The following is a 10,771-nucleotide window of genomic DNA, read 5'->3' on the forward strand; positions in this document are numbered from 1 at the left end:
GGGGGGGGGGGGGGGGGGGGGGGGGAGGGGGGGAATGGATTATTAGGGGTCCGATGTGCCCCAAGGAAAGGGAGTGTAATAAGCACTATCAGATGGAGTTTGCTCGCACACGTGTACACAGACACACACACCCTCCCTCTCCCGCATTGTTTCTCTTTCTCTCTTTCCCCCCCTCATCCTCTGGCGGAGTCAGGTCGGGCTCATTCTGGCGCGTGTGTCTCGTGAGGAGAGTGCGCGTGCGGAGACCAGCCAAATCCGATGAGCGGATGGGGCGACTGTGGGTTTCTGCATCTTCCTGACGATGGGCAAAGTGAACGGGGTCGCGGACGGACCACCCACCCTACCACACCAACCGTGCCCAAACCATGGCGGTGGCCCTGCTGGCCCTTGCCCTTGCGTGTTCTCCGGAATTTCTCCAGAAGGACGACAAGGGAAAGAGAAAGTGGGCACGAGCCTATGTGGGGTGGAGGCGGTACTACCTACTAGCCCCGGTGTTGGTCGTTGCTTTTGGGCTTTTTGCAAAGGGTGGGCGAGCGAGGGGGGAAAATGAAAATTCAGAGGGCTCCACCGCCAGGCCGATGTTCTGGCGAGATGAGATGAGGTGGAAGTGGGTTGGGTGATGCGCGCTGATGTGCGGCCGATGTGCGCCTTGACTTCCCCCCCGACTCTCTTCCCCTCCCCCTCCCTCTTCGTCTCCTCCTCGCCCTTTTCTCGCGGGCAGTGCGGAGCTAATTGGCCTTTCGGGAGAGGGACAGTAGCGTCTACTCATGTGCTGGTGTGTGCTCTGCTCGGGAGCGCGGCTGGTGCCGTCTTCGCCCTTGGTTTCTGTGTCAAGAGATGCTCTGGTGACACTGATGCAATTTTCCGGGGTTGGGCCTCTCCACGGGACAAAGCGTGGCCCGTGGGCGGACCGGAGCTTTTTGCTCAGCAACAAGCGGGCCGGGCGGAGAGGTACGTACCGTTCGTCCTGAGGGCGGCGTGGCCTCTTTGTCAAACTCTCCACCTCGGCCGGGTTGGGCGGCACGACGAGTGCTGATGGGGGATTGGTTGGTTGGTTGGTGGGAAAAGGGAGCCTCACTTTCCGACACAGCTCTTCCGGCGTCTGACGCCTGCGGCCCACTTGGCCTTCTCCCACTCAGCCTCGGAACCCCGTTTCAGGTGGAGCTGCAGTTGCTGGTCGATGCCTTTTTTTTTTTTTTTTTTCAATGCACCGCCCCGTGTTTCGAGTGCGGCGCGGGTTTGATGACACGCTGTGGGTAAGCTGACGCCGCCGGTCATGGCGCTCCAGTCAATGCCGTTCCTGAGAAAGCTGGTGCCTGGCCGGCTATCCGCATGCAATGCCACTTTTCACCATGGGCGGACCGGCCGACAACGGACCTTCATTCATGCGCTGGCCACTACGCCGGTCCTAAACAACAACTACAGGTCCGCGATACTACTGGCCATTAGTTCCGACATCTAGCCGCGGTATCATCGACCTTTTGCTTTGGGCCGCCGTAATTTCTCTCAACAGCCAACGGCAGCGGGCGGAAGAACCAAGCCCCATCACGCGCGCAACGAAGGCCCATCCATCAATCAATAACCTCACAATTTTCCTTGAATAAACAATTCTCCGTCCGAGGAGCAAGAGCCCACTTGACGCGACGCCACCCCGTGGGCGCCCCTCGCAGCCCATGCAGCACAGCACGTGCCGCTCTCCGCATCGCTTTCATGCTTCGCATCATGCACGGAATTTCCGCGTCTTTTCGGACCTACCGAAGTCGCGTAATTTTTTCTTTTCTTCCTAGCGACACAACATAGCAGCAGATGATACTAATGGGCTGGGGCACTTTTTTTCCGTACACCACGCTCGTCCGCCGTCGTCCTTGTCTCGCCCAGCCAGCACGAAAAAATGTTTGGCAGTCAGTAGGCCGCGGCAGCGCAAGGCGAAAAGCTCTCTTTTTTACCCCCGATTTCTCCACCGTGTTTATTTTTGGTGCCAGGCTGTTTCTCTCATCAAAGCAAGACACTCTCTCTTTCTATCTCTCTCTCTCGGCTCCCGAGGGGGTACCCCATAAGCGAAGAAGCGCGAGCGCCAAAAGATAACATGGTGTTTTTCCATTCGGGGCACAAACAAGCGCCACCAACGCCGCAATTCGCTACAAACCGGGTCATTCGTAACGAGAGGGCGCAGCAACTGGGGGGGAGAGAAGGCCATTGGAATGGAAACGCGTGTGTCTGTCGATAAGCGGCCGGCGCCGCGTCGCGAGCAAGCAGGTTTTTTTTTCTTTGTTCCTTGCTGGCAATCGTTTCTCCCCAGATATTGACGATTCTCCGTGAGCTGATGCTGGGGGGCGGGGTTGGGGGGCATGGGAGGGATCCACCACTCTCCCCTCTCCCCATCATTCGCAAGCGAAATATTGGATTATTGTGGTTCGAACGATGTAAATGGTGCTTTCGTCTCTCTGTGTGTTTCTTCTTCTTTTTTTTTTTCTGCAGTTGAGGCGGTAAAGAGACGCCAACAGCCGTCTTCCTATGCCGACAACGACGACGGGAAAGTGAGGCTCTGCGCCTTTTATTCTCTCTTCTTCTGCGGCGGAACACCCGGCTGCAACACGCAACGTTCATGCTTCAGTCCGTGTGCCTCACAGCAGCAGCAGCAGCAGCAGCAGCAGCAGCAGCTTTTGACGGGGAAGGGGGGAAGGCGTGTGCTGTGTGGCTGCATGGAGGTACGTACACACACACTACTACTACTACCTACCTACCTACCCACCCCATCGCTCCTTGAGACACACGGTGACGAGGAGCGCATTTCGGCCTTCCTCACCCCCTCAATAATGGCGTTCGCCGCATGGAGTAGTAGGTACCCTCCTCCTTCTGCCCCTGTTTCACATCGGCTACGGGCGGGACGGAGAAGAGACGAGAAAAATCAAAACGAAGTCTCTGCTCAACCGGATCGATCGGCGCAGGGTGGTACGTATCTTGTGCGCGCGGAAGCGAGACGCGAACACGATGCGTCGTGTCGGGCGATAGGCAGAAAAGAGTCTGCTTTTGCCAATAGTGAGTGGGGTTGGGGGTGGGAGAGATCGGTTGGTCGGCTGGTGTCGGTCGGTCGTTCGGAACGCGAGAGAGAGAGAGAGAGACAGAGAGACAGAGAGACAGAGCTGGAGAGAGAGAAGGGCATCAAAAGCGTTTTCGCGGGTCGTTCCTCCGGTTTGCCATCTCTCTTTGCTGCCCTCTCCGTTCTTATCACTTTCCGCCCGCCGGCAAAGCGGAAAGGGTGTGGCGCAGTCGGCGGGCGCGGAGGAGGGCAGCGAAGTCTTCTCTCGTCCCGCCGGAGCTTTTGTTTTGCTCGCGCGTTTGAGTTTAGCCTAAAGTCAGCCCTCTCCTCTCCGCCGCCGCCGCCGCCGCCCTCCCCCCCGGGGCTGGAGGCGCAGCCTAAGAAACGGAAGGGTGGTGGAAAAACAAGAGCGACGAGGGCAAAAAACTGGCCGGGCTTTACTTTTTCCCCGCGACCCTGTTTTAGCATCGATGGCGCAATCTTCTGGCGTGGATCGGGGGGGAAGATGGAGGTGGAGGGGGAGGGGGGAGCGCCGGCCGGGGCTGGCTGCCGTCGGTGTCCTTTGCTTGATGAAAATGACAGCAAACACCTTTTCTGCCCAACCACACGTCGACAACCACATGCTCCCACCCGCAGTCCAACCGAACCGGGCAGGGGGATGGGCAATGGTAATGCGGCAGTCTGATGATGGTAGCCCACTGTTTCGGGCCAGGCAGATAAACTCCAAATGTCCTTCGCCCCAGCTTCTTGATCTCCCATGGTTCCCGCGAAGGGGAAAAAGGAGGGCAGTTCCCCCGAATCCAACGCCTGCCATTTCCCCGTTTCTCCCCATTCCGCCGGCGCTACGTGTAGAGGTCACGGAGCGCTAAAAAGCTTCTCTATACGGTGTGGTCATGGTGGCGGTCCTTCTTGTTCTTCGCCGCCTCGTCACATGCGCTAGGAGGGCGAGAGAGACAGCTACCTAGCTAATACCCGCGGATTGTACCCAGTGATGTGGGCACGCGGGTAGCGGTTCGGAAGATAGCGGCCAGCCGGGTCGGACGGCGGGGTGGGCGGCGCGGGCACTGTGACTGGCAGCGATAACGAAAGGTTGTTAGGTCGTTCCTGCGCCAGTAGTGCGCTGGCCGCGGCGCTTTCACATGCTCGTGGCTCGTGACGGAGCTCGTCAGTCATGATGCTCGTCTCCTCCCTCACTATTGCCAATACTCCTTCTTTTATTTTTTTTCCGGGGGGGAGGGAAAGGGCCCATGGGGACTCCGCCGCTTGGTCGTGGGACAAAGCGCTTTCACATGCTCCCCTGGCCAGCGACAAAAAGCGCCGTTTGCAGAAACGTGCTCTCTGTCTGACTATTGCCCCGCAATTGTCAAATTTCCACACGACTACGGAGACTTGAAAAATTTTCTTTGCTCCTTCGTTGGGTGCTGAGAGAAGGGCCGCCTGATAACGAAGGGCTTGCTGACGAGTCGGAAATTTTTTCTTTCTTGTTGAAGGCTCCACTCCAGTCGCAACGTGCGGTAGGCAGCTATGGTAGCATTTGATTGTGTCCCCACCTCACCAACGAGCCGTGAAAACGACGGCGTGCTCGACGGCATCAGTGCACGGGGACGAACGCATGCACGCCCGCATGCACGCCCGCCCGCACGCACGCACGCACGCACACACGCAATGCGACGCACGTCTCTCATGCTTGATCACCACCGAACCCTCATCCCAAGGCCGCCAACGCTTCCAGAAGACACTGACCGCACGTTAGGGCGCCCAGTTTAGTTTCGGGAGGATTTGATCGGGTCCCAAAGAGCTAGCCAAGCCAGGTGCCAGCCAGTGTCGCGCCAGCACCCGCAGCCTTACGCAGCAGTCCCCCGTCTAGTGCAGGTTCACAGGTTGCGAGGTGGTGTGGGCGTTGTTGTTTGCTTGCTCGGCACACGTCAGGGTGTTCGGGAACAAAAAAAAAAGGGACAGCAGTCGACAATCAGGCACCCGATGTTTCCTGCCTGATGAACCACCTTCCACGCGCGGCAGTTCCATCGGGCGAGCAGAGATTTGCGTGGACCGGTTGGTGTCGTCATCGCAGGCGGCACTGGGGGGAGGTTGGGTAATGGGCAGATATGTGGGTATGGAACGTGGAGGGATGGAGTGGCGGCGTTGCAAACAGGGGGCGCGCAATGCTCTCTCTCTGTCTCACTCTCTCTCCTTCTCCTTCGCTTCGCGCCTGAGATTTTTCAAAATCTTATCTCCGTCGCGCGAAGTGTGGTAAGTTCCGATCAGTGAAGCGAAGGGTGAGGATTTTCTCGGGCTTTGCTCGCAGCACAAGTGCCGGTAGGTACCGTTGCGAAGCGAGCAGCGTTTGCGATGCTTGCGATGCTCGCGATCCTCGGCGCCATCGAAACCACCATGGTTGCGGCGTGGGGAGGAGGCTTGCCTCGGGAAGCGAGGCGTCGCAGCCCATGACGCCGCCGATGCCTTCTTCACGCGGCTGTCGGTAGGATGGACAGGGGACGTCATCGTAATCGACCAGCGAAGTTTCGGTGACGGGATGGATTTGCAGAACAACGTCAGCCATTGATTCACGCGATGCGGATGCGCGGATGCGGCTGTCAGCAAGCGGTCGATCGGAACCTGGTTAGCTCGGTCCGTTCTCCATCCGTCCATCCCCCTATTGTATCATCTCACAGTCTGGAGTTGACGTGGGGAGCTCCCCGGCTCTTTTTTTGGGCTATGACGAAGCGGCCGTCGATCCCAGACGATCAGCACGCGCAAGATTGGCACACTGGGCTGGATGCCGACGTCGATAGACAAAGGGAAAAGAAAGTCACAGAGTCATGAGCGTTGTCGACGGACAAGGCTCCGATCCCATACAGAGCAGTCGGACAGGGTGCGCTATCATGACCCATGATGGAAGGTTGAATGGATAATGCTGCCATGAGTCAATGGGTCAGAGTGCGATTGGCTTGACGAATGGGTGTTTCAGTGCGTGCAGCGTGACGACATGCTAGTGCCTCAACAGCGCAGGAGCGGAAGCGAGGGGGCAGACACTCGTGCGATGCAAGCTCTAGTGTGACATGTGCTGTGGAGTCGAGCGAGGAGGAATGCGGGGACCCCACACTCTGGCCCGAATAGTAAGGCAGTCGCCCGACTTTCCTTGCATCCTGCGCCCTTCCCCACGCTCACTTCCATTTCCTTGCCCCGTATCATGCACGGCGGAAGGCCTTCCCGCAGTGCTTATCTTCATCTTCGATTCCGCCGAACGTGGCTTGCAGCTTGACATGACAACTCCGAGGGGAGGCGGCCAGCCGGCCTGCGCCTCGCCGTTTCGGGACAAGCTGTGCTGAAGCCGTGCTGAGCTCATGGGTGACCGGTCCATGCAAGCTGCCGAGTAAGCGGCCTGGAATCCAAGACATGTGATGGCAACCGAGCTTCAATAATAATGCTTCAATACCGCGGTGCGGAGAGCTTTCCTATCCCATCGCTGGGCTAGACGGGCGGCCCTGTTAGCCTGCTTGACGGGCAGCGAGACTTCCAGATGGCCGAAGCGGGGGCGCGCAAACAGCACTGATGGCGATGGCGCGCCATCCTCCGCCGGGCAGTCGCTATAACCTGAATTCCGTCGTCATCTTTTTCCTGGCTGAAGTGACAGCGCTGTACCTTGGAACTCGGCTATGCCTTCGGTTACACGAGCATACCCGTCCGCATCCGCGGCCGCGCGTATGCACTATCAGTTCCGGAGACACAAAGACGCAGCCGGCTAATCATAGAAAGTCATTGTGGTCGAGACTCTGTGATTCAGACACTGCATAATCATGCCTTGCTTTTCGTCCCGACTGCCTTGCGGGATGCGGGGGAGAGTAAAAAGAAGGTACGGGAAGAAAAAGGAAGACGGGATATCACAGGACTTGGTCCACAGTCACACCACGATCTGCCCACCATCTCCACGATGTCCCAGAGGAATGGGGGAAAAAAAAAGAATATACCTCGATGCGAGTCTGACACACCCATTCTCTCCGACCTCCATCCCCCGATCTCCGACATCTCAGTCAGCAATTGCTCGCCTCCCCCTTCCTAATCTTGCCACAACAGCAAACCTAAATACGCAAAAGAAAAAATAGATCCTCGCCCAAAACGAACCTGGCCGTATCCAAACTCCCCACGCACACCTTCCACCACTCTCCCAACACTCCGGCCTCCCCCTCTCTGACCGGTCAAACCTCACAAATCAGCCCATTCCCCAATATTCTTGGCGCTGGCCGGCCGGCAGCCGCGCATACACAGTAATGCTGTGTCACCGGTCCACCATCCATCCATCCTTCCACCGCAACCACCCCCCGGTTTATGCGACGAAGGAAAGGGGAAAAGGAGGGAGCGAGCTGCGTTAGTTTGTTTGCATGAGTGCGTGCGTGCGTGCGCGCGCGTGTGTGTGTAACCCTCTACCATGCATGATTATACAACTGCAACGCCCCCCCTCGCCCCGCCTGGGTAGGCTGGGGGGGGGGGGGGGGGGGGCTCCGCCAGGAAGGGGAATCCGGCGGGTCGACTCGCTCCCTGCAACCGCGATATGTAGTATCCGTGCGTGACCGGTGAGAGAGGGAGAGGCTGCTGCCTGCTCATGCTGGCTGCTGATGAATGATGGCGTGGTGTTTGTGGTAGGTGGGTGTTGCTTTTTTTTTTGCTGTGCGGTGGGGAAACAGAGTGGTGTGCGATGCGCATGTTGCAGATCTGCCGCACCACACCGCTTCGTGTTGAAGGAGGGGTGAGGGGTGGGGAGGGGTCGTTTTTTTTTTGTGGAGAGTGATGGGGAAGGTGTGGCGGGGCACACGTAGAAAAAAAGGGTAGGTGATATGTCATATTTGCTATTTTCCCCTTGGCTTTTGTACTTCTTTCGTTTCCCTTATCTCGATCTGGAGTTCTGTTGTGTGTGCGGGGCATGCGGCATCTGTATGTTCTGCTGCCCTTTGCGTTGGCTGTGTTGCACTGTGCTTTTGCTGACTGAGTAGCTGCTGCTGCTGGGGTGAGGCGCATGAAGAGTGAGCAGGCTTGACTGCCCTTTCGTTGTCCCTTTTCACTCTATTTCTGAGAGGTGGGCCTGCTGGTTGGAACCGTGTATCGCTTTTGTTTATTGCTTATTGATACCGTACATCTGAAGACGCCAAATGCATGTGTACGACAGTATCATCAATGAAAGGGTCATCCGGGTATCAGATCACGTTCTGCAACCCCGGTGGCCACGCAAACGTAACGTCCATTTCTGCTTCCCGGCTGAAGAAGCAGAGTCCGTTGAGCCAGCGATTAGTGCGTAGTACCGGGATGCCGTTGGCCCTCTCCTCGTCTACTTCGACTGCCAACGAGACATACTTGTCGATCTGACTCTCTTCAATGTTTCGATCGTCGTCTTGAGATCTCCCGCTCCACGCCGTGAAGGCAACGGCTGGTAGTGATGGGCTGGGCACAGTCTCCTGCGTTAAGGGTGGCATTGCAGGAGATTCTGAGCAGCTTTCTCTTGCACAAGAGGCCCCTCGCCCCGAGCTCTTGGTGCTGGCGACAGATCCATCTCGTTCTTGCACCTCGCGTCCGCCGATGAAAATGGCCGTATACGGCTCCGATGTTTGCTTGTCGTCGTCGCGCTGCCCATCCCACAAGCGCCCAAGGAACAGCGTGTGGCCTTTGACGATGCTGCGGCCCAGGTTTTGCGCCGTCATGCGTAGATAAGTGTCTGCAGGTGAATCACATCCAGTCCTCTCGTCCTCCTCGTGCTCTTTGACATGGCGGAAGTATCCATTGGATTCCAGCAATCCTGCCAGCTCCTCAAAGCCCAGACGTCGCAGCTCAACACCGAGGGCTCGGAACGGATCCGGTCCGCGAAACTTGGGGTCCTTTGTGGAAACTTGCCGGTCCAGCTTCCACAGCCAGCCGCTTGTCAGGACTCCATTCTCTGAGAGCCGTACATCGACGAAGCGGCATGACTTCAGGAACGTGAGCTGGCCCTTCTGCAGCGGCGGGGAGAAGCTGTCCAGCGATATGGCCTTCAAGTATTCGAAGATGTTCATGGCCTCCAACTCGGCCAGCGTCGCCCGAACGCGACTTTTGTAGATCTCGCCGTTGAGCAGCCACAGCGCAAGGATGCAAGCCGCGAGACTGACGTCCGCTTTGCTCAACCGGTTGGTGTCCAGCCGGACGCCGTACTGGCAGCAGTTCGACGCGATCGGCAGCAAATCCGCACGAAACCTAGCGTTCCGATGCGCAATGTCCTCGAGAATCCTCGTCGTCATGGACCGAGAGTAGTCCATCGTCGCGCCGGCGGCGGCGGCGGCGGCGGCGGCGGCGGCAACCGCGCCATCATATAAGATGGTGTACGAATACCGGCCCGCCTTGCGCACCACCTCGCGACACGCCTCCCTCTCCTCCGCGCCGGCCACGAACCCGCTCCTCGAGTACGCCAAGCAGAAGCGCGTCGCCGCCTTGTGGAACTCGACGGAGCTGACCATCAGCTCGCCGGGCACGTCGCCCGTCCGCCAGAAGCGCTCGTACCGCCTCCGCGGCCTCCACCCGGCCCCCTCCGCCACCGGAATCAGCAAGCTCATCCGCGCCCCGGCGCAGTGGTCCTCCTGAAACGTCCACGCCCGCTCCCACCACGGATCCGCCGTGACGGCCCGCAGCACCCCCAGCGCGCCCCGCGCCGTCGCCGCGTCCACGCTGCCCTTCAACTCGTCCGCCCCCTTGCCGCTGCCTTTCGCTCTCAGCAGCTTCCGCATCATCACCCGCTCAAACAGCTCCAGATCCCGCTCCGTCCCGATCGCCCCCGCGAACAGCAGCGCCACCGGGTGCGCGCTCAGCCGGTACACCAGGTCCATCGAGTGCAGCGCCCGCTCCTTTTCCTGCTCTTGCTCCGACGTCAACTGCTGCTGCTGCTGCTGCTGCTGCTGCGTCGTCGTCGTCGTCGTCGTCGTCGTCGTCAAATCGGCACCGCCCCCCTGCGGCACGCACTCGCGGTCGATCCACAGGCGGGGGCAATCCAGCGCCGCGGCGCAGCGGGCGGCGCGGGCGAGGACGGCGTCGCGGACGGTGGAGGCGGCGGTGGTGCGGGAGGAAGAAGAGGAAAAAGAAGAAGAGGGGGCGGGATTAGAAAGCGTGCCGCGGATGCGCCAGGCGCCGGTGGTGGCGGGGCTGTCGAGGGTGCCGGGCTGGGTGCTGGCGGTCCAGGGGTAGGAGATGGCGATATAGTCGCCGGTGCGGCCGTTGACGGTGGTGCGGGTGAGGGTTTTGTGGGTGGAGGATGTTGTGAGGTCAGAGTGTTTGCGCTTGCGCGCAAAGGGGTCTTCGGTTGTGAGGCATTGGAGGTGGGTGATCCAGGCGAGGGACTTGAGGTTGTGGAGAGGGTATTGGTCCTGGATGTGCAGGAGCTGGGCGATGAGGCTGTTGTCGTCGTCGTCCGTTTTGGGATGTTTGGGGCCGGTGCTGGCGTTGCGGTTGTGGTTGAGGTCCCGGAGCGAGAGGCTGAGGTCTGTGTTCATACGGAAAGAATGGTTGCGGCGGCGAAAGATAAGGGATACCTGGTGGGCCGTGCAATCGAATATGTTGCCTAGCAGTGGTCGCGAAGAAGGATGGGAAAAGAAGGTTGATTTGCGTCGTCATGCAGGTTCAGCTGCAGAGGCGGGCGCTAAACCTCTTCGTAGCGATCCTTTTGGCCCCCACCGTGGCTTGGGCCAGTAATCAAGGTCTTGCTAAAGCACGGGGCTCGCT

At 58.9% G+C, this 10,771-nt stretch overlaps 1 protein-coding gene across 1 annotated transcript; it reads right to left on the reverse strand.

Moving 5' to 3' along the window:
- Window positions 1–8,229: 8,229 nt before the first annotated feature.
- Window positions 8,230–10,542, reverse strand: BKCO1_450001 (heterokaryon incompatibility; the record flags this gene model as incomplete). The annotated part of the gene is made up of 1 exon (XM_020276161.1): window positions 8,230–10,542. One exon carries the CDS (start codon window positions 10,540–10,542, stop codon window positions 8,230–8,232), a length of 2,313 nt encoding a protein of 770 aa, XP_020127974.1.
- Between the last annotated feature and the right edge of the window lie 229 nt (window positions 10,543–10,771).

Source organism: Diplodia corticola (assembly GCF_001883845.1).
Source record: "Diplodia corticola strain CBS 112549 chromosome Unknown scaffold45, whole genome shotgun sequence".
Taxonomy (NCBI): Eukaryota; Fungi; Ascomycota; class Dothideomycetes; order Botryosphaeriales; family Botryosphaeriaceae; genus Diplodia; species Diplodia corticola.